Source organism: Corythoichthys intestinalis, chromosome 15, assembly GCF_030265065.1.
Source record: "Corythoichthys intestinalis isolate RoL2023-P3 chromosome 15, ASM3026506v1, whole genome shotgun sequence".
Classification (NCBI taxonomy): domain Eukaryota; kingdom Metazoa; phylum Chordata; class Actinopteri; order Syngnathiformes; family Syngnathidae; genus Corythoichthys; species Corythoichthys intestinalis.
The window spans coordinates 32,607,671-32,632,264 of record NC_080409.1 but is presented as its reverse complement, the minus strand read 5'-3'; the positions used below and the strand labels follow the sequence as shown (position 1 = coordinate 32,632,264).

At 39.0% G+C, this 24,594-nt stretch overlaps 2 protein-coding genes across 2 annotated transcripts in view; one reads left to right on the top strand and one right to left on the bottom strand.

Annotated features, from left to right (window-relative positions):
- The window catches only part of map3k9 (mitogen-activated protein kinase kinase kinase 9), a 29,351-nt gene extending 14,293 nt beyond the window's left edge, over positions 1-15,058 (top strand). The window contains exons 5-11 of the mRNA XM_057860368.1: positions 1,911-2,086; positions 2,169-2,409; positions 3,689-3,808; positions 5,817-5,949; positions 6,038-6,150; positions 9,042-9,653; positions 10,653-15,058. Coding sequence (XP_057716351.1) covers positions 1,911-2,086; positions 2,169-2,409; positions 3,689-3,808; positions 5,817-5,949; positions 6,038-6,150; positions 9,042-9,653; positions 10,653-10,987 — 1,730 coding nt within the window. The 3' untranslated portion in view covers positions 10,988-15,058. The remainder of the gene's footprint in view (positions 1-1,910; positions 2,087-2,168; positions 2,410-3,688; positions 3,809-5,816; positions 5,950-6,037; positions 6,151-9,041; positions 9,654-10,652) is intronic.
- LOC130931499 (tetratricopeptide repeat protein 9A) lies at positions 10,914-24,169 on the bottom strand. Its single transcript, XM_057860371.1, has 3 exons — positions 23,503-24,169; positions 19,446-19,628; positions 10,914-18,487 (listed from the first exon to the last, which is right to left on the bottom strand). The coding sequence occupies exons 1-3, from the start codon at positions 23,996-23,998 to the stop codon at positions 18,405-18,407; spliced, it is 762 nt and encodes a 253-aa protein (XP_057716354.1). The 5' UTR covers positions 23,999-24,169; the 3' UTR covers positions 10,914-18,404.
- Positions 24,170-24,594: the final 425 nt, after the last annotated feature.

Below are 24,594 nucleotides of genomic sequence, written 5' to 3'. Positions count from 1 at the left end.
ATCTCAAGTAATGTGCCAAAATTCTTTTCAACCTTGCTGACTCCCAGAGGGCGGTGCCGAAATCACTGAATAATTCTTTCGTGTGTTTGCAGTCGAGTATGTAGTTGTATACCAATATAGTAACCCATTACCACAGGGTAAGTGGCCGGTGACGTGCTCTGCGCTTTACGAGTTATGCTGTCTTTACTTGGCTCTGAGAAATGTTGCTTGCTAATTGGTAATTACGAGTGTGTCCGGTACATTTGCTTTTGTTGCCGTAGGAAAAAAAAAAGGGCAGACATTGATTTTGGTTCGTTGCTTGGGCAAATTGTTTTAAACCATTCATCTATCATCACCTGTTAGGTTGTCTTTGCGTGATACATTAAACTGCCTTCAGCCAAACGTGGAGGGTCTAAGGATGGGGGATACCCAGGACTTGAACTTTATTTATTCATCTTTTTTGCTTCGTTTGCTGTTTCTGATTGTGTATCATATTGTCTCTGCAAAGCCCTTCGAGACAACCTTGTTGTGATTCAGGGCTATACAAATAAAATTAAATTGAATTGAAACGTCCTGGGCGCACCTACAGTGGGGCAAATAAGTATTTAGTCAACCACTAATTGTGCAAGTTCTCCCACTTGAAAATATTAGAGAGGCCTGTAATTGTCAACATGGGTAAACCTCAACCATGAGAGACAGAATGTGGAAAAAAAAAAAAACAGAAAATCACATTGTTTGATTTTTAAAGAATTTATTTGCAAATCATGGTGGAAAACTGTACTTGGTCAATACCAAAAGTTCATTTCAATACTTTGTTATGTACCCTTTGTTGGCAATAACGGAGGCCAAACGTTTTCTGTAACTCTTCACAAGCTTTTCACACACTATTACTGGTATTTTGGCCCATTCCTCCATGCAGATCTCCTCTAGAGCAGTGATGTTTTGGGGCTGTCATTGGGCAACACGGACTTTAAACTTCCTCCACAGATTTTCTATGAGGTTGAGATCTGGAGTCTGGCTAGGCCACTCCAGGACCTTGAAATGCTTCTTACAAAGCCACTCCTTTGTTGCCCTGGCTGTGTGTTTGGGATCATTGTCATGCTGAAAGACCCAGCCACGTCTCATCTTCAATGCCCTTGCTGATGGAAGGAGATTTTCACTCAAAATCTCTCGATACATGGCCCCATTCATTCTTTCCTTTACACAGATCAGTCATCCTGGTCCCTTTGCAGAAAAACAGCCCTAAAGCATGATGTTTCCACCCCCATGCTTCACAGTGGGTATGGTGTTTTTCGGATGCAATTCAGTATTCTTTCTCCTTCAAACACGAGAACCTGTGTTTCTGCCAAAAAGTTCTATTTTGGTTTCATCTGACCATAACGCATTCTCCCAGTCCTCTTCTGGATCATCCAAATGCTCTCTAGTGAACCGCAGACGGGCCTGGACGTGTACTGGCTTCAGCAGGAGGACACGTCTGGCAGTGCAGGATTTGAGTCCCTGGCAGTGCAATGTGTTACTGATAGTAGCCTTTGTTACTGTGGTCCCAGCTCTCTGTAGGTCATTCACTAGGTCCCCCTGTGTGGTTCTGGGATTTTTGCTCACCGTTCTTATCATTTTGACGCCACGGGGTGAGATCTTGCATGGAGCCCCAGATCGAGGGAGATTTTGGTATGCAAAACTAAAAATGATCTCAAACACTTGGTCAAAAAAATATTTATTTGATGACTGTATACAATGTTATTATGCATGCATCAAAACAACGGGCAAATTGAAGATAAATCATGATAAAAAACCTTTTAGTTTTTTCCACCATTCACAACTCCTTGTCCGCTCTCCGCCACATTGGAAGGGAGCTTAGGGTGAGAGTCCGTAAGACCCGGCCGGACACCGAATTGCATAGGTAAAATCTAACTGCCACTTCACGTGCACAGGCTGCTGGAGTTCCGACCCTCACTCCCGACCACACTTTGCCGAAATTCAGGACCAACTGACCGCCATTGAGGAATCGGGATTCTTCGAGATGCCGGCAGAGTCTTTTTGCTCGTTGCAGGATGACTGGAAGCTTGAGATTCAAGAGATGTTCGATCAACTTAGGACCAAGGAGAAGGTATACCACAAATGGCTGGGGTACCAAATTAAGTATAGTGTCTCGTGTGTGTGGTTGAAAGACGTCATTTCTTTGGCATCAGGAGTTGCGTTCGTGGGAGGAGGAGCTGACCCGGGCAGCGCTACAGCAAAAGTGCCAGGAGGAGGCGCTGCGGCGGCGCGAACAGGAGCTGGCCGAGCGGGAGATTCACATCCTGGAGCGAGAGCTCAACATCATCATCCACCAGCTCTACCGAGACAAGCCGCATGTCGAACGCCGCCAGGGAAAATTCCGGCGCCACCGCCTTAAAATCAAAGATGGCAACAGAATCAGCCTTCCACTCGGTAACTTCGTCTTCAAAAACTTCATCATTTTTACTGAGTAGCATTCAGTTTAACATTTTCAAAAATTCAGCCCCCAAAGCCAGTTTCACTTAGTACCATTAAATGTGGTAGACACGTTTGTCACGAGTAGGCATGTGCCGGTATGGTATTCTGACGGTATGATAACCTTAAGCCAAAATATCACGGTTTCGCTCGCGGTGTGACGGTAGTGCAATTACAGCTATAAAATGCGTTACTTTGAGATATCTAGGGTTTAAAAAAAATAAATAATCCCATTGAACAGGATTTTTTTCCAAAACATTAGCAAACTGGAATATAAGTATAATGTTAAATAAAAAATAACAAAATATTCTAAATAAAATAAAAATATACGCAGTCTTTTAGGTGACCCAAAGCCACAGCTCAACATTATTACCATCAGAGCAAGATTAATTTGTTTTCCGTAAAAAAGCACATATCTATGAGTCGTATCATGTTTACACTATACACGAACTCTTTCTCAACACAGACCGTTGGCATAGAGGGGAAAAAACACATTTTACCACCGCTAGACACACTAAACATGCTGGCGTTAACTCTCGTAGCTGGTGGGAAGCGTTCATGATTGTGTTTACTAACCTAATTTTGTATAAATGTGAAATCATTTTGGAGGTATTGCCTCCTCAGCAGCCACCCTCCGCAAATATGTTTTACATGTCGGTTGGCCCTCCTCTAAGCTGCGGCCCTCTGTAACTTTTCTGTAGCCGAAGTGTTCCCATACCAGCTATTTCATGTTCTTCGATGGAGGGAAAAAGTTCAGGAGTTTTACCTCCTCCAGCCAACGTGTCACACAGCTGACTCACTGACACTGTGCAACAACCGGTTGGGGAGGGTTGAGCCTTACAGCTGCAAGCGAGGGATTTCTCCATGCATTTTTGGGTCATAAAAAATAGCTAATACCTTAGGGACGGTATGACAAAAAATAGGTAATCCTTAGGGACTGTATAACGGAAGATTTTTGCGGTTTTGAAACCTTGATGTTTTCATACCACAGTATACCTTGAAACCGGTAATCAGCACATGTCTAGTCATGAGTAGACACACAAAGTAGTAGGCCACGCCTGAAAACAGACAGGAAGTCTACCATTTTGTTTTAAAATACAATTTTGTGTTATTGCATCCATTTCTAGGCTCCCTTCAGAAATTACCTCCTACTTGAGATTTAGTCCAATTGATACTGAATTTGACCCTTGTAAAGTAGACAAATGGGTGATTTTGAATTGTGAAAATGATGTTTTAGATTTCCAGCACAAGATCACTGTGCAGGCATCTCCATCACGTGACCGTCGCAGGAGTTGTCTCAGCAGCAGCTCCAGCCCCCCAACCAGCCCACTGCTCCCTCGACTCCGAGCCATTCAACGTATGACTCACACACAGAAACCAATGTGATTTTTTTTTTAAATAAATAAATAATTAACCAGAAAAGGCAATTTCTGTAGAAATTGTGTGTTTGCTTTACTGGTTGGTAAACTCTCGTGGGACGCTTCTTATTGATTTTGGGGCATTTACGGGTCACTTCCTGTAAGTACTGGGGTATTTGCGGGTCAAATCCTTTTGATTTTAGGGATCTTTAAAATTATTTGATCTCCTGTAGATTTTGGGGAATTCACTGGTCACCTGTTGTTGATTATAGGCAAATGCTAGGTTACTTTGTGTTATTTTGGGCCACATCCTCTTGATTTTGGCCAATTAAGGGTCACAGGAATGGTGTATGTATATATAATAGGCTGTCAAACGATTAAAATTTTTAATCGAGTTAATTACAGCTTAAAAATTAATCGTAATTAATCGAATTAATCGCAGTTCAAACCATCTATAAAATATGCCATATTTTTTTGTAAATTATTGTTGGAATGGAAAGATAAGACACAAGATGGATATATACATTCAACATACGGTACATAAGGACTGTATTTGTTTATTATAACAAATCAACAAGATGGCATTAACATTAAAGTGATCCATGGATAGAAAGACTTGTAGTTCTTAAAAGAAAAATGTTATTACAAGTTTTAGAAATTTTATATTAAAACTACGGCTGTCAAACGATTAAAATTTTTAATCAAGTTAATTACAGCTTAAAAATTAATTGTAATTAATCGCAATTCAAACCATCTATAAAATATGCCATATTTTTCTGTAAATTATATATATATTCTGTAAAATAAATTGTTGGAATGGAAAGATAAGACACAAGATGGATATATACATTCAACATACGGTACATAAGGACTGTAGTGGGCATTTCACTCTACTGTCATTTAAATCTGTCTATACTGTCCTCACTCCGAAGCGTCTACTTTTTCCAAAGCTAGACAGCTTGTGAACGACGCCTTAATAATCAGACTTCTTCTTTTTTCATCTGATTTATTAATAAAATGGCCTCAAACCATTGTCCTCTTTAGACCGTCATAAAACTACAAAAAAAAAAGTACACAAGCATTGCATTAGCAACAACGTTAGCTTAGCACGCTATACAGGTTCACTAAACATAAACAAAAAGCGTCTCATACAAAAAATATAACATTTCGCTTACTAACATAATATGTACATTCTGTACAACAACCATACTTACGGACAAATCTTGTCCAAGGATCATATAAGCACAATATTACAACTTAGGCGTCAGCCCGAGACGTCGTGCAGCCATACTGAACTAGCAAGAAAACAATAAACCATGTCGCAAAGCGACCACAAGAGTTCGCTGTTGGACAGCACAAAAAGCCTTGCTGTAAAACTTACTAAAAGGCAGAATACTGTCTGAGCGGGACATGTCCGTTAATTGCGTCAAATATTTTAACGTGATAATTAATTACCGCGCGTTAACGCGATGATTTTGACAGCCCTAATATATATATATATATATATATATATATATATATATATATATATATATATATATATTTTTTTTTTTTTCCAATCCAGACTTTTTGCAGGTTGGAGTTGAATATCAATATGAAGGGAATGGAAATTTATTTTTGGGAGTGTTGAAAGTGCCATTGGAAATGATTTGGGCCATTGAAAATAATGTTTTTTTTTTTTTTGTCAGCTTTTGGCAGCACCGCACATTTTCCCAAAAACTGGCTTATTATGATCATAATATTATTAGTGAATTCTTTGATATGTGAATTATGGTGAAAAAGTGTCGGACAAGTAGCATTTTGAAATATTTTAAATGTTATGGGAAATGAATGGAGCTTTACCTGTGTTTTTGGCGCAACCATGAATGTTAGGGGCAAAATTGATGGAGGGTCTGCGTCCGGTGAATTTTTGTTCGAACTTTGTGAATCTGTCAAAGCACGTGGGCTTCGTGTAGCCTCGAAAAATTTTAAATAGTGTGAGGTAATAGTGATCTTTTTTTCCCCCAGTTACACCACAGGAAGGCTGCTGCGGCAGCTGGATTCGTTCCGCAGGCGAAGAGGAGGTTGAAAGGAGGGGCTCCAGGAAAAAAGGCAGGACGCGAGCATGCGGTCTGCAACGGGAGCACAGCGCTGAGGCCAGGTAATGGTGGTTCAGCCATTGAACTTCGTCGCTCAACCCTTAGTCCGAGCAGAAGGCTTAATGCGAATGCTTACTTGATCGCCGACAGCGCAAGCCCCGCTGCCGAGGGTGGCCGCCAGCGCTCCTGCAGTGCCCCCAACCTGCGCCGTTCTCCCAGGCACAGCCCCGCCGTGCCAGGAGTGCCCAGCCTCCTGGAGACTGGTAAATCAAATTAATTATCTATTAGGTCAGATATTAACATTATTAACATTAGGGGTGTGACAAAATATCGAAATGGTGATGTATCGTGATACTTTGTATCCCAAAAGGTTATCGATATGCTCCTGTAAAGAACAGAGATATCGTTTTGAAAAGGTGTCAATTAAAAAAAAAAAGGGCTGCCAGTGACGGTGCTCGACGCCCAATCCATTTAGACTAGGAACGTTCGTTCATTCCAAACCAGAGCATTCACAGTCATTCGGTCCGATTTTTCGGGGCATTTACAGGTCATTTCCTTTTGACTTTGAGTCACTGCCTATTCATTAGGGCAGGGGTTTTCAACCCAGTCCTCAAGGCACACTGTGGGTCCTGGTTTTTGTTCCAGCCGATCCAGCAGAGACAGTTGAACCAATGAGGCTTCTGCTAAAACAAGCCACACCTGACTGCAATCAACTGATTGCACTTGTAAAACACCAGATTGGGGAAAAAGTGTTGTCATCTTGTTTGGTAAGAATGAAATCCTGCACCCACAGTGTGCCTTAGTGGAATAGGTTGGGGACCCCTGCATTAGGGTGATTCCCACGTCACTTCTGTTCTGTAACGCAAAATAAACAGGAAGGGACTAGAGCAGGGCGGTAAACCGAAAATTTACCGTCACCGAAATTCTTAACGATGACCGACGTAATTTTGACCATGTCGGTAAATTCGGTAAATTAATAAAACAAGAAAATAGTCTTTTCATCCCGCTTTGATTCTGTGTTGTTCGTCTGTTCATTCCCCTTTAAGAAAGCAGTGAATGTGCTTACGTAGGGAGTCACGTGATCATCAGGAAGCCAATCAAACAAAAGCCCGGTAAGCTAACGCTAGCAGCTAACGCTACAAGCAAAACGTGATGGAGTGTGGCTTAAGGGAGGTTCACCAAACTTTCAACCGACATTTAGTAGACTCTTGGTGGCATCCAGACGGGCTTTCACCCGCTGTCCTCCTTTGTTCTCACGATTACCGGAGATGGTGCTTTCAGTGCTTTCTACTGGTAGCCAGGCTAACGCTAGCTAGCGGCTAACGCTACAAATGAACATTATGGAGTCGGATAGAGGCTCTAACCTTGTCGAAACGGCTGAACTTAATGAGTGGATTGGGCACGGACTGCATCTAGCAATTACTATGTGGCGTTATTTTGTATCTGTGTGTGTGATTCCTCTGATAGCTTTTGTGATGGTAAAGAATTCTGCATAAAGTACAATCCAACGGCGAAACTTATAATGACCGAGAAATGGCCCCAGCTATTTTTATTGTGCGTGCATTTATGAAAAAATGCACTGGGGGGGAAAAAAAACCGTTAAACCATAAAGTAAACACTTGTATTTAATAATTATATCACAGCAGCCATTAACAATAAGTTGTCTTTTTGAAGTGTACTGTTCAAGCTGCAAGTCATTTGTGTTACAATTACATGTTTGCACAGGCATATTGATTTTGACAATGTACATTGTTCAAGTCATACACGCTGTTATAAATGTTCATACTTGGATTCTTATTGCTTACAATACATTTTTATTAGGGCTGTCAAACGATTAAAAGTTTTAATCGAGTTAATTACAGCTTAAAAATTAATTAATCGTAATTAATCGCAATTCAAACCATCTATATAATATGCCATATTTTTCTCTAAATTATTGTTGGAATGGAAAGATAAGACGCAAGATGGATATATATTTTCAACATGCGGTACATAAGGACTGTATTTGTTTATTATAACAATAAATCAGTTCTAAATCAGTTATAGAAATTTTATATTAAAACCCCTCTTAATGTTTTCGTTTTAATAAAATTAAATTTTCAATCAAAAAATAAACTAGTAGCCCGCCATTGTTGATGGCAATAATTACTTACACTATAAAATCAGTCGCACCCAAACGCCAGCAGAGGGCAGCAAAACTCCGCAAAACACAATTAACAGGTGGGCCTTTCACTCTAGTGACATTTAAATATGTCTGAGCTGGGCAAGTGCGTTAATTGCGTCAAATATTTTAACGTGATTAATTTAAAAAATTAATTAACGCCAGTTAACGCGATAATTTTGACAGCCCTAATTTTTATAAATTTAATAATTAGACTGCATGTACAATTGTTAAATACAGTATATCAAATTGAATGCTGGTAAATAAATCAACAAGAAATAGTTAATCTGTATTTCATGCATTTATTCAGATTTTCAAATTATATAACAGTCCGCTTGGGCGAATTTATCGTCATTTATCGTTATCGAGATAAATCTGCTCAATTTATCGTGATACATGTTTAAGGCCATATCGCCCAGCCCTAGAAGGGACCCATAAAATACCCCAAAATCAACAGGAAGTAACTGAAAATCAAAAGGTAAATGATCTTAAATGGCCCAAAATTACCTAATTTGCCTGGCATTTGCTGCCACTGACGGCTGTAGACGTTCAATCCATTTGAAGTGGGAGGGCCAGTTCAAATGGATTGGACGTCTACTCGTGATAAACTCATTCCAATTCACAGCAAAAGCTTGTTTTTCTGTTTTTTTGTAGAATATCCTAGAATGATTTCCTGACCAATGTATCGATAATCGTTGTATCGCCGTATCGTCAGATCATTGTTATCGTGAGCTTTGTATCGCAAATCGTATCGTATTGTGAGGTACCAAGAGGTTCCCACTCCTAATTAACATCATGCAAGTATCAGAATAAAAAGTGTGCTGCTGTTATTATTCAACTGGCAGATAATCTTCGATTACTTGAGACTATATTACAGGGCTTTAAACTACAGAAAAATTAAATTGGAAATGTTTTGTTTTTAATGTAATATTCCACATTTCATATTTTTTAACACAATAGCAAAAATGAATGGAATCTTCTTTTTTCGAGCAGAAAATGAAGACAGCTGCCTCGTGAGCAACTCGGGAGCTGGAGAGGCTCCGTCATACATGCGTCCACCCGGCCGAGAAGTCGACCCTTCAGCAGCGGGCGGGGATCCCTCGCCGGACGTTCGTATTCCAAACCGCAAGAGCCCCAGCGGAGCCCGCCGCACGGACCTGGCGCTACTGGGCTGCGGAGTCCTTCTGGCGGCGGTCGGGCTGGGCTCCGACCCGCTGTCGCCAGCTCGCCCAGAGGAAGGTGTCAAACCACGGCGGGACGCTTTCTTCAGACTCTTCCGGCGTGACAGTCCACTGAAAATCCCGCCGTCCTCGTCCCTGGATCGGGACTCGTCCACGCGATCACTACTACGCTCCGACGTAGAGGACCTTCCGGCGCCGCCGCCCACCCGTCACCGCTGCAACGCGCTGATCAACACCCATTTGGAGAGCTTCAAGCGTAACCCGCGCCAGTCTCTTACGCCCACACATGTGCCCTGCGTACCGAGTGCTGCCACTTCGCGGTCGGCCGGCTTGCGACGCACGCCGTCCGACGGGGCCATCAGAAAGAGCTGCCCGCATGGCAATCTGGAACCTCTGCCGGAGCAAAGCGTCTTGGAGAACACTGGTAAGAGCACAAGTTGTACTTTTAAATTAGACAAGTAAGCTGCCACAACTAGCTGATAACAACTATTGTCATTGAACATTGCTTACTTAAAAACCAAATCCAAATCACGTGTTTCGAGCTTAACTCATTGGTTGCAGTTGACAGTGATAGACGAAAGAGTTTCTAAAAATGACCTGGTTTTACATTGACCACTCAGGGAACACATCATCAACCTTTATACTGTTTTAATGGCTTTAAAGATGCTTCATAAATTCACTCATTTCCTACCAATTACGGCCATAGTTGTCCAATTCGTTTTGACTGGGAGGGGCCGGCAACAATCAGCACTTCCAAGTCATAATGGATTGGACGTCTATCTTAGTCAGTGACACTGCAATGTGATTGTTCAATACTAGCCCTCCAAGTTCAAGTGGATTTGACATCCATAGTCTATGGTGATTACTGAGTTAATAGTAAATGTTTATTTAATAAAAATCTAGTACACATCTAATAATATGAATTTTATATTATTGAGGAAAAATGAAGCAAATCGAAAAAGGAAAAACAAGTATTTTCTTTTAGTTTTTTATTTGTATTTTCATTTTTTAATTTAAATGAAAAATGGTACTGTAATCTGATTAATATACGAGCCGAATAGTTGACTAATCGCAAAAATAATTGACTAGTTGACTAACGAAATAAACATTTGTGGCAACCCCTTAGACAATAATAATTGGTAGACTATCATTTTAAGCGTTTGTACCATAAGTAAAGCGCACAAAGCAAATAACAGGTTCAGTTCCCCCAAATCCCAATAAATGCAAGTCCCCTTGAATTTATGAAATTGTTAGTCTTTGCAAAAGTAGTAATGTAGTTTGATCTGTTTCCTTTGAATGTTTTAAGTGGTGAAATGCTAAAATTCCTGTGTGGTCAATGTAAAACCAGCTCATGCATAGAGCAACTCTCGCTCATCTGTCTCCATTGACAATGAGTTAAGTCTCCTCCTTCCAACGTTTTGAGGTTTTACAGACAACTTCCGGGCCGTCCCTCGCCTCCCGGACCCTGACATGGTGTTCCCGCCCACCCCCCGCCGACGCTGCGCCCCCGAGCGCCCCAAAACCTTGGACATCCTGGCACGACCCCGGCCCCGTCGCGACACCTTCCTTGCGCAGGCGCGGGGTTGCGCCGGGAGCGCTGACTCCCCGGCGCAACGCACCTCCAGCACTGAGACACCCCCTACTGCGGAGGAGGTGTCTGTGCCTTACTCCCCTTACAGGGGGCGCAACCTGCTGGACACGAGGGATGAGTGGCAGTGCCATGACAGTACTATGCCGCTGCGCAGTGAACATAGGTGAGATGCTGACTTTTAAACACTTAGGCTCATTAACTTTTTATTCCTTAATCACCGTAGAGATTTTTAGATAGTCCATAAAAAAATTCAGGAGTATGGAATGAGTAGGGGAGAACGCGATTGGATGTCACAATTTTTACTCATTCATGAATATCTTTTTCTTCTTCTTGGCATAGTCATTCATTAATGACAAGGAAGCTCCTCATCTTGGGTTGGATTTAACATCCTTTTCATTTTTTTAATTCGGTAAAAGTAATTTATTATCATTTAAAGACAGCCTTACACTTTGTTACAACCATTCTCATTGTGACCGATTTAATTAAATGGATTTTCTTTAAAATATAAAGAATCTTCCGAATAAAATTTAAGTGTTGTAATATTTCAAATGAATTAGAACAGGTATATATCAAGTTGCTTTAACGGATAGATCATCAGATCCATTTTTCAGGTTATTGTGTAATAATAAGAGTTTATCGCACTCTTTTAAAGGTATCCGACACAAACACAAAATTAAATTAGGCCAGAACGGAACGTCAACATACACTACACTACATTTTTTACTGCCTTAAATTACTATTATTTTCTAGTTTTTTTCTCTCATTCCATTATTACGTTGTACATCACTGAGAGCTGATGGAAAATTTGTCGCAGTGACAATAAAAAACATTTAAATTCTTTGAACTTCTGATAGTGTGACAACAGTCCCCATCCAAATTGTGACAACCAACCCCAATTTGGGATTTTTGCTAAAAGCTCAACTAACGGCTTGCAAGCAACTGACTAGCTGTAGAATATGAATCAAAACTATAGCTTTGTATTCATACTTTTTAATAGTAACTTTCATAACTAGAAATCTATTGTGTAAAAGTCCTTTAAAAAATAGTGAAGACTTCCAAATTTGGAAATCAAACATAAAGTGACGACACTGTACACTGAATACAATGTAGATTTTTTTTATTTTTTTGTCGCTCACGATAATATAATTTCATTACTAATATTGTGCAACACTGTGACAACCAATCCTGGTCTCCCCTAAATGAATCCTCACTCCTGAATCCACGATGAGCACCAAGACCCCTAAAAATTGAATGTACATGCATCCGATTGACTGTTTGTTGGCTTTCACGTTTTAGTAATCGACACTTGACGAATGCACAAATTAGTACTAAAGCAGCAACATAGCAGCTTGTTTGCATCCAACTTTTAGGTAACAACCATTATTACCTTCATATATACCCAGTGTTGGGTGAGGAGTGGTCAAACACAAGCATGTTTTTGAATCTTTTTATTCATTATCTCACTTTAAATTCATTGTTTCCAAATGTATTTTTCTTTTATGATGATCACAATTCATCAATGGGAAATGATGCTGTTTACCACAAGATTATGAAAACACTTTACTCTCAAATGTTGAAGTAGCTCACAAAATTGTCATAAAATGAGTCCTCCATTCGACAACAACAACAAAAAACGAAAATTTGACTTTAAAAGAATGTACTGAAATCAGCATTTACTTAATTGTTTATTTATCTATTTAGATTTAGGTTACTATTTACATCAGGGGTCCCCAAACTTTTTCCTGTGAGGGCCACATAACTTTTCCCTTCTCTGATGAGGGGCCGGGTCAGTTTGTAACAGAAAAAGTGTGCAGGAGTGCCTAAATATAAAAATGTATTATTTTTCAGAAAGCCACAATCAAATAACCCTTTCTGGATTCTTCACGGAACAAAAGTAAATAAAATTAAAAAAATAATAATAATCAGGGCTGTCAAAATTATCGAGTTAACGGGCGGTAATTAATTTTTTTTATTAATCACATTAATATATTTGACGCATTTAACGCACATGACCGCTCAAACAGATTAAAATGACAGCACAGTGTCATGTCCATTTGTTACTTGTTTTTTAATGGTGTTTTGGCGCCCTCTGCTGGTGCTTGGGTGAGACTGATTTGATGGGTTTCAGCACCATGAGCATTGAGTAATTATTGACATCAACAATGGCGAGCTACTAGTTTAAATTTTTGTTTGAAATTTTTACGAATTTTATCAAAACGAAAACATTAAGAGGGGTTTTAATATAAAATTTCTATAACTTGTACTAACATTTATCTTTTAAGAACTACAAGTCTTTCTATCCATGGATCGCTTTAACAGAATGTTCATAATGTTAATGCCATCTTGTTGATTTATTGTTATAATAAATACAGTACTTATGTAAAGTATGTTGAATCTATACGTCTTGTCTTTCCATTCCAACAATAATCTACAGAAAAATATGGCATATTTTATAGATGGTTTTTAATTGCGAATAATTACGATTAAGTTTTAAGCTGCGATTAACGCAATGAAAAATTTTAATCGTCTGACAGCCCTAAATATAATATAATAATAAATAATAATAATACCATTCATGAAATAGATAATAATAACCAAATAACCCTCTCTGGGTTCTTCACAGAAAAAAAGCCAGGAAATAAATAACACTATTTGGGGGGGGAATTGTTCAGGGGGCAGGACCAAATGTGGAGGCGGGCCGTAGTTTGGGGACCCCTGATTTACATGTTGCGCAAATATGTAGCAGATTTTATATAACTTGAGGCTCCCGAATTGAAAAGGAAAATCTACAAATCAAAAAGAATACAAATGAAAATTGAGATTCATTAAAATGTTATTCAAGTACCAATTTAAAAAAGGATCAAGGACCTTCAGACTTTTCAGCACGGGAAAAAATGGCATCACAGAGCTCCAATTGAAATAAATGACAAACTATTGCGAATTTTAAAAATGTACTGAAATAAGTATACTTTAGTTTTCATTTTCCATTTCAAAATCAATTTTGATGCAATTAAGCATAATTTTTCTGTTTTTGTCATCTTCATCTCACCCCATTCACGTTTACTTGAATGCTACAGTATGTATAAAGTTTGCTCCAGCGCATAACACAAGGACAACATAAGATCCATTTGCTGCTGTGACTCACAACGTGTGTGAGAAATGTTAATCTAGCTGATGTGCATGAATGTTCCCTCCCCTGTACTGGACAAAACGAGTGAAGTGGAGAGTTGCACAATTAAAACACAATTTAAGTTATTTCACTGTTGTCTCCTTTCTGCACAGAAGCGTACACCAGGAAAAAAATTGAGTTTTTCCTCATGATAAACATTTCACGTTTCAACACAATAGATTACATGTCTTAATGAGATTAATTTCAAGTTTTGATGCGATATCACATTTTACCAATAAATTTATCAAGTGAAAACGTGGAAAACATTGCACTGTGTGAAATTTTTTGCGCAATATTGTGACGTGTTAAAAGGTGAAGCGTAACACGTTTTTTTTTTCATGCTGATATTTGAAAAATTTTCCGCTTTACTATATGAAGTTTACCACCTTGAAATGTGAAAATCATCTGACCAAAGCACATGGTCCCAGTTGAAGCCTGGGACCGTGTGTATTTTTGTGTGAGACCAAGATTGAGCTTTTTGGCAACAAACACTCTAAGTGGGTCTGGTGTGCCACGAAAGATGCGCATGCTGAAAAGCACCTCATACCCACTGTGAAGTATGGGCGTGGGTCAGTGATGCTGTGGGGCTGTTTCGCTTCCAAAGGCCCTGGGAACCTTGTTAGGGTGCATGGCATCATGAATCCTTTGAAATACCAGGACATTTTAAATCAAAATCTGTTGCCCTTTGCTCGAAAGCTGAAGATGGGTCGTCACTGGGTCTTTCAGCAAGACAATGACCCTAAACATATGGCCAAATCTACACAGAAATGGTTCACCAGACACAAAATCAAGCTCTTCCCATGGCCATCTCAGTCCCCAGACCTTGTTTTCTTTGCAAAAAGGGGGTTGAACAAAGTATTAACACCAGGGGTGCTAATAATTGTGATACACATTATTTGATGTCAAATAATTTTTTCTTTATGTGGGATTTTTTCGGGTATTGAAGGTTGGATTTTCTCTTTTTTTCTCCATTAAGGCCCCATATTATTTGAATAATTAAAAAAAAAAAATTTAGAATCTAAAAAACACATCTTTTTCAGGGGTGCCAATAATTATGGAGGGCACTGTGTGTGTGTGTGTGTGTGTGTGTGTGTGTGCGTGTGTGCGTGTGTGCGTGTGTGTGTGTGTGTGTGCGCGTGTGTGTGTGTGTGTGTGTGTGTGTGTGTGTGTGTGTGTGTATAGATGAAACTTGTATGTGTTCTTTCCCTATGGACTCCGAATCAGCTGCGCAGATTTTAACGATATTTTACACAGCTGTACTTTGTGTCTGGGAGAGATCTTAGTTGGGTTTGATCTCTGTAGGCCTCCATTTAGTGCCGAAAATTAATTTGAAACTCTAAAAACTAGCATAGAAAATGCCAATTTTGACCCGAGCAATGCCAGGCCATACTGCTCGATAAATCCATTCAGCATACATTTAAAAAAAAAAAAGAAATCATGTGGAAGCCCTGATTTTGAGGTTTCTTATGTATCGATTAAACAAACCTTGGCCCCAACAACCGAGCATAAGTAGTATGCCCGGCAATGCCGGACTATACTGCTAGTATGTGTTAAACATGACATTTATCACGTTAAAATGTAACTCCTTCAGACCCAATTTTTTTCTGCTGGGCAAAAAAAAAATCGCTCATTTTCACTCAAAACACCAGAACAAAGTGAAAATGTTTTGGTCGGCGATATTTCATGCTTTTATTGCTTATTTTTAATGTTCATGTGTTTTTAATGAGAAATGAGCTCTTTACGTTCTCCTTTTTGAAATTGTGTTTAGTCAGCTATTTTCAAAGAGCCAAAGAAAGCAAAGAAGGTGTGCCAAACCTCATAATTTGTTTTCGATGGGTAGTTTCATCCAATCATCTCCCAGAAGTGGCAATAGCAACTAAATTCAGTGTATTTACTGGTTTAGACGCGAACACGTCATGTCCTTCAGCAGCATGCTTCGTTCTGAAGGGGTTAAAATATGAAGAAGAAAAAATGGAAAGATGAAATTTACTACATTTTAACATGAGATTTACTAGGGGTGTGTATTGCCTCATATCTGGGGTTTATGCGTTGTTTGTGCTCCTATCGTTTTATAGATATTGAGATATTCATTTCGATTGATGACGTCAATCGTGGCTGACGGATTATACCAACTCACTTAATAACAGAGAGGTATTCAGCATCTAGATAAAATATCTCAATATCTAAAAAACTAGCAGCACAAACAAAAAATTTTACAGCACAGACAAGCTCAATTGAATGGCACCATTTCAGGTCCATTTTGCAATAGATAAGGGTTTGCATGACGTCATCACTCGAAATTAATATAATGATCCTTCGCTACTTCGTTCCCTCAGTCCTTCGCGGATTTTTTTTTTCGTTTTAAAAAAAAAAAAAAAAAAAAAAAGAGTAAATAAATGCAGTGTTTTATACAGCTGCCCTGATCTGATCACATAGTCTCTTTCGCTCCTGCCACTTTTCTTGGTCAGGCAGTGCACTAGAGTTGCTTATTAAAATTAACAATGATTGACGGACGTTAAGGTTTGATCTTGGTAGAGACGCTTGGAAGCCAAAACTGTAAAGCGCCGCATGCGTCAATCATCGTGTAACTTCTTAAACAGTTGCTTTGGCAACTCATTGTGTGTAAGTGAACAGATTTGAGTGGACTCACTCAATGAATTATTTAATAAAGACAAGCATTTTTCTACGTTTTAAAAATATTTGGTGGGAAAGTAACATGTTTAAAACATTTATTTATTTATTCATATATATATATATATATTAGGGCTGTCAAACGATTAAAATTTTTATGGAGTTAATTACAGCTTAAAAATTAATTAATCATAATTAATCACAATTCCAACCATCTATAAAATATGCCATATTTTTCTGTAAATTATTGTTGGAATGGAAAGATGGATGGATGGATGGACAAGATGGATATATACATTCAACATACGGTACATAAGGACTATTTGTTTATTATAACAATAAATCAACAAGATGGCATTAACATTATTAACATTCTTTTAAAGCGATCCATGGATAGAAAGACTTGTAGTTCTTAAAAGAAAAATGTTAGTACAAGTTAGCGAAATTTTATATTAAAACCCCTCTTAATGTTTTTGTTTTAATAAAATTTTCAATCAAAAAATAAACTAGTAGCCCGCCATTGTTGTCAATAATTACTTACACAATGCTCATGGATGCTGAAGCCTATAAAATCAGTCGCACCCAAGCGCCAGCAGAGGGCGGCAAAACTCCATAAAACACAACAAGTGAGCTTTTCACTGTGTACTGTCATTTAAATCTCTCTGAGAGGGGCAGCTGCGTTAATTGCGTCAAATATTTTAACGTGATTAATTTAAAAAATTAATTAACGCCCGTTAACGCGATAACTTTGACAGCCCTAATATATATAATATACATACACACACGTTTTTGTTTTAATCATACTTTGGGGGGGAGTGAAACATTACATTATATGTATTATATCTGTTTTCAATGCTAAATCTAAATAAATACATTGAACACACAAAAAAAAATTTTTTTTGTTCTTTTCTTTTTGGGGTGGGGGGCTACTTTGCGGTTTTTCCAATTATGGCGGCGGGTTCTGGTCCCCATTAACCGTGAAAAACTGATCACTGTATCTCAAAAACTATAGAAGCGCTAACATTTTTACAGCTTAAACGATTGACGCCATTTTTAGCCATTTTTTTAATCAAATGGGGGGGCTGGTTGACCTATGAAAGAATTGTAAATATCTTAAAAATGATAGTAGCACAAAATACTTTTTCCAGACATTATTTACATTATTTTTATATAAATTTGCCTCTGATTGGGGTTCATGAAAGTTATACAAGTGCGTTAGTACCCGATGTATGGGTAACTTCTATTAATAATCACAAAAATAGCTTTTTTTTTTTTCTTTTTTTTTATTATTGTACATTTCTTCTCAGGATTTCTATGTATAAATAATAATTACAAAACAATCATCACAACAACCATCAATACAAACAACGACAACATACTGTACATCCAATACATACAGTGTTTAGTCATATTCAATATGGTGATCCAAGTGCTTTGTTTTTGGTATTCATCACCAAGAAATTATTCTTTTTCCATTTCTATGTACAGGTCTGTGATATGTATCTCTATAATTCATAGTGGCGATGGTGTGCTTGATGCTGTGCTTCCTCCTCAGAGTACATTAGGACTGGCAGTGATTGGAATTTTGACGCAGTGAGGGAAAAGAGATCATTTATACCCTTTAACCGTTGCTAAGTGCACAGACTGTGTTTCAAGTCGCGTTGGAACATTCCTTACTGCTATACAATGACAAGTTCGGGCAGCACACAGCAAGGAGGCGGGACGGGAAGTGGGGATGAGTTGGGAAAAGTCGTTCGTGGTGGAGTGTTGTTTTTGTTTTGTTGTTATGCGGCGTCTTTCTTTTCCCTCTGAGTGCTGCGGCGGATCTTCATCTCCGTCAGCTGAATGTAGCGAATGACGTTTGTATCTGCGAATGTACAAAACGGGCTTCTTCATGTCAAGGATGACTTTTTTTTTTTTCCCCCAAGCTGTCATTGTATTTTCTTTAAATTTTGTTCAATTCCTATATTTTTGTTTTGTATTTTTCTTGATTTTCATTCATATTTTAACTTTTTGGGGGGTTTTTTGTTCTCAGTTTGATTTTTAAAAATATTTTTTACATTTTGACTTTTTGCGTTGCTTTAGTTTACAATGTAAAAAAATGTTTATATGGTCCTTTATTGTTTCACTTTTAATTTTCTAATTGTAATTCATTCATACATTTGAAATTATACTTTTAAAAATTGAATTTGGGGTCTGTTTTGCATTCATAAATTAGTATTTGTATTCTATTATCATTTTCACGTTTAGATGGGATTGTATTCTGCCTTTCTAATCCTAAAATTTTTTTAAAATGTCTTTTTCCACACCTTTTTAGTAGTGTTTCGCAGTTTTATTTTAAGTATTATGGCCATATTCAATTAAATTTATAAATTATACTTTTATTTTTTTTATGTTTTGCATTCATTATATTTTGTATTCTATGTATGTTCATGCTTGGATTGTATTTTGATATTTTTCTTTTATAAATTGTATATTTTTGTTTTTAAGATATTTTCACATTTTTGTATTTTAAATTTGACTTCAGACTGAATGTATTGTTGTAAATGGTTTACATTATTTTACATGATATGTATTCATTGTTATATACTGTATATTTTGCATTCATAAATTACCATTTTTCCATTTAATATTTTTAGGTAATCCTCGTGAAACTTTACCTTTTACCCTTTTTACATTTAATTTGGATTACATTTCAGTAATTTAAAAAAAATGCATACTATTACCAATACATTAAGCTTACATAGCTATAAAACAGCATTATATATAAATACAGTATGTGTGTATGCATGCAAATCACACAGAATATAGTTCATGTGTTTGACCTGAGGGCTCCTGCTTGTGCGACTCCTTCAGGTAGTAGAGGGCCTTCTGGAAGTCCCCTAGGTGGTAGTAGGCCACACCCGAGCGGTACAGGGCCTTAAAGTTTTTGCCCTCCTTGTGTAGCACCTTCAGACAGTACTCCTTCACGCGCTCATAGTTGACTAGCTCCATCTGGAGAAGGCAGGCTGAGTGGGGACAAAGGCAGAGGGAAAGAAAGTCTGTTCTTTCTGCTCTATAAATAACGTTGAGTAGTCGTTTAATGTAATGTAGTGTGCCGTTATTTAGTGTAATGTAATGTAGTGCAGTACCAAGGGCGTAGGTTTGCATTGGGACGGTAGGGACGTAACACTACCAACTTTTCAGGATGCTCAAATTGTCCCCACCAACTTTCAAGCAACCTTATTTGCATTATATTATGAGTTCAGTTTTATAGGTGAGTTACATTGTCTTCCCAAATGTTGTAAGGATAGAATTGACCCTACCACTATTAAGTGAAGTACTGTATTTTTCGGACTAAGTCAGTTTTTTTTCATAGTTTGGCTGGGGGTGCGACTTATACTATGGAGCGACTTATGTGTGAAATTATTAGCACATTAATATATCATTTCACATGTTATTTTGGTGTTTTGGAGTGACACTGATGGTTTGCTAAACTTGTTAGCATGTTCTTTATACTATAGTTATCTGAATAACTCGTAATAGCTATGTTACGTTAACATACCGGCCACGTTTGCATTTCTTTCATGCATCATTTACCATTATCATACTGTACACTTATTCAGTATGTTGTTCTCTATTGTATTTTTATTTTAAATTGCCTTTCAAGATGACATATCTTTTCTATTTGTTGGATTTTATCAAGTAAATTTCCCCCGAAAATGCGACTTATACTCCGGCGCGACTTATAAATGTTTTTTGACTGGTGCGACTTATAGTCCGAAAAATACGTTAATTCCTCTGTATTCAGACTTACATTGACCCCTTTTGACTTGCTGAATGTGCCGGTCCAACCCCCCCAAGCACATTTGATTGGCTGATGACCCCCCCCACCCCCACCCTGGACATGCACCCACACAGCCCGACAGATTCATGTCAACAACATTCCGCCCCCTTCGAAGAGGAGTGATAGAAGTTTTTTTCGGTCAGCAACTGGAAGTAATGTAAAAGGACCACTGTTATGAAGGTGGGGAACACACCACCAACTTTGCTACAGAAAGTGCGATCTGCATCAGAGTTAGCATAACATTAAACTGTATGAACTTGCTGACCTGCAAAACTCGAGTAGGAAACTGCTTAGAAAGAAGTGTCCTCCCTTATGTATTTTCTACTGTTAATGTTAATTAAACTGTAGTGAACTCTGCTGGAAACTTAAGAACCAGAAAAACGTGAGCTAGAAGCTGCTTAGAGAGAGAGGTCCTAGTCTGTGTTTCACAGGGGTGCTTGCTGCATAACCTCATATGTTGCTCATACAACATGACTATATACATTTAGATGGTGCTGCATAACCTCATGTAGGTCACACAATACAATATAATCATAACTATGTATAATAAAAACCTTTTTTAGGGGGGCGGGGGGATTGCTGCGAGCCAGCCTCACTAGTGTTCCGATCGATATAATGAGCACCCCTGATTCAGCCTATCAATTAATTATGTTCATATTCGTGAGAAATGTGGCCCTGACCCCCGTTCACCCAATCCGTTTGGTCTTATTAATGTCCCGTCCCCAGCCAAATGTGTACATGCAGGTTAAGTTGTCATTGTCCATCCCAATGTTAAGATAGGGGCAGTTGGTAGCTCGAGTTGTCCAGGGGCAAAAGGGTCAGCGGTTTGATTCTCAGCTACAACTGCCCACTGTCAAAGTGCCCTTGGGTAAGGCACTGGACCCTAATTTTCCCCCAATGGGTTGGCAGCCCCTTGAACGGCAGCCGCAACATTGGTGTGTGAGCTTATGTAAAGCGCTTTGTGCATTGTAACGATGTAGATAAATGGCTACATACAGTAAATTCTCTCCGTTTACCATTTGAGACAAAACCTACGCCCTTGTGTAGTACACTTTATTGTTGTGTATTGTAACAGAATATTTACGGTTATAGGGGCCCAGAAAAGACTTACTTGGAACATTTTTAGGTCGACATATCCAAACGATTCACTGACTTCATTAAAATAATTGTCGGTTAGTTTTCAATTTGTCGATTATCATGGAAGCCCCAGTCAATAACGAGCACAAATGTGCTACTAAAGGCTGGAGGCTGTGACGAAGAGCGTGCATTTCCATTACTAGGCAACTCCTAACCCACTAAATGTAAGTGCGCAATCCATCTGCATTGGAACCAAGGGTTCCAAGGATCAATGTGTGTACATCCTTGGAATGTACCTACCAAATTTCAGTAAAATCCTGCCATGAATATCCGAGAAATACATACAAAGATAATGTACACACCCCCAACAACATCAGGAACTGTGATAATTATTATGCTGTGTAATGATGAATAGTGTTATTTGAGCTCGTTGAGTACCATTGATGGCAATGGACGTCAATCACAGTCAAAATGTAGAACATAGTGTAATATCTAGTGTAGTGTGATTTAGTGGAGAGTATAGTTCAATTTACCGTAATTTTCGGACTAAGGTGCACCTGACTATAAGCCGCCAACCACCAAATTTCACACAAAAACGGAATTTGTTCATAGATAAGCCGCACTGGACTATAAGCCGCAGCCGTCCTCACTGTATTATGGGATATTTACACCAAAATATATTAAACGGTAACACTTTATTTGACAGCGGCATCATGAGACCGTCATAAGACCAAATTAACCACCATGAAGCTTTGAACCAATTGGCTGCAAAGCTTCATTTAGCCATCACTGCTCCCTTTAGGGAAACTGTCAACCTCTGCTGTCAACACTGTTGTTGTCCAACATGCCTCCTAGCATGCAACGCAGCGCCACAGATGTTAATAATCAAAATACCGTATTGTCCCGAATATAAGACGGTGTTTTTCGCATTAAAATAAGACTGAAAAAGTGGGAGTCGTCTCATATTCGGGGTCTAGACATTATACCCATTCACGACACTAGATGGCACCAGATATTGAAGCGAATGCTGAACTTGAGTAATGTTCCGTCATGACAGATCTCAGCTACTCTCAAGTTTAACCAGTTTGCATCATTTTATTGTAATGTTTTTCCTTATTCAGATTTGTTTCATTTGTTTGATGGTTAATGCAGTCATTGCAATTTTGTTGTTTTATCACAATAGATTGGTTTATTTACATTTCAAAAACCAGAAGCCATTCATTTACGAATGTGATTGCACTTTAGTTTACATATTTAAATGTTCAGATATTAAGATTTGAATGAGGCAAAATAACATGCTTTTTCTCTCAAATATATTGTTATAATCATTTGTTTCAGATGTACTGTAATTATTTTCTGTATAAAAATTAATTTGGTGTTCAAAAAGTCTTTTTTTCAAACTTGAGTCTTGAAAAAGAGGGGGTTGTCTTTTAATCGGGGCGGTCTTCAGTTACTGTACCGGTTGTTTCATTCATTGCTAGTTATGGTATTTGGTCACACTTTATTTGACAGTGGCGCCATAAGACTGTCATAAGACCATCAAAATAATGACATGACATTGGCATTAGTAAATGCTTATGACAGATATTTTGTGTCATCTGCCAAATTATCTCACTTTTGAATGGATGTTAAAGATCCGAGCTGGACATAAATGGAGTGAGTGACATAATTTGCCAGATGACACTTCATGACATCTGTCATTTGCATTCATGAATGCCCATGATAGTGTCATGTCTAAATTATGACTATCTTATGGCAGTTTTATGAGGCCTCTTTTAAATTAAGTATTACCGATTTACCCAATAAATCAACAAATAAGCCGCACTGGACTGTAAACCGCAGGATTCAAAATGAAGGACAAAAGTAGCAGCTTACAGTCCGAAAATTATGGTAGTTAGTGGCGTGTAGTTCTAATGATATTCTTGCCTAAGGACAAATGCATTGTGATTCTATTGTGTAATGTGTCAAGTGTATGGTACCGGCCAGACTGTTGTAGCACTCAAGCTCTGCGTTCTCCATGGCTCCCTTCTGCTCATCTGTCAGCGGGCTGGATTTGCCGATGGCGGCCAGCAACGACTTGGACCCACCTCCGTCCGGGTCGCCGAGCACCCGGCAAAGCCCCTTCATCTCCAGCAGCGCTCGGTGGTACTTGCCGATAGCCTCGCGGTACTTCTTGTCCTTGTAGCACTGCGTGCCCTGGCACTTGAAGTCTAACGCCCGCCTCACGACGTCGGCGGGCTCGTTGTGCGACGGCTGCTTGAGCATGGAGGTGCCGCAGCCGCTGCTGTGGTGGTGATGGTAGTGGCGGTGGTGGGAGCGGGCATCTTTGCTCCGACCGCCGCCACCCGGAGGAGGCTGCGCGCTCGGCTGGAGCCTCGGCCCCCCGCCGCCGTTGTCTGCAGTGAGGCCGCCTCTAACCGCTTCCACTCTGGGGCCGCAGACGACGACGTCGTGCCCGCCTTGGATCAAGCTCATTTTCGACACGAATCAGCCAAAAACCTCCTCCCTCCTCGATGTTTCACTGCATCTTGAGCCTTCCTCCGTCCTCCCCCCCCACGAGTGAGTGTCGCAAATGGCGCGTCCTCTTTTGGCTCAAAATGCGAGATGATGCGCACTATGTGTGCGCGTACTCGACGAGCGTGCTAGTCAAAATACGGCGCACTTCCAAACTGATGATGTTATATGATGCACAGCCATTTTTTGGTTACATTTCAAGACTTCAGAAAGTGTTTTTTTTTTTTTTTTTTTAAATCATGTATATTAAATTTGAAAAGATTTAGTTTCTCGAATTTTTCATCTTTGGATAAAGAGCTGTAATTTCCCATGTTATTTTAAACTTCCCATTCATTTTAATAGCCTACTTATTTTTCATGCACGTGTGTTATACAGTGATCCTTCGTTTTTCACGGTTCCTAGGGACCAGAACCCGCCGCGATAAGTGAAAAACAGCGAAGTAGCGCAAAAAAAAAGAAAAAACTCCATGTATTTACCGTAATTTCTGGACTATAAGGCGCACCTGACTATAGGCCGCCACCCACCAAATTTGACACGAAAACGGCTTTCGTTCATAG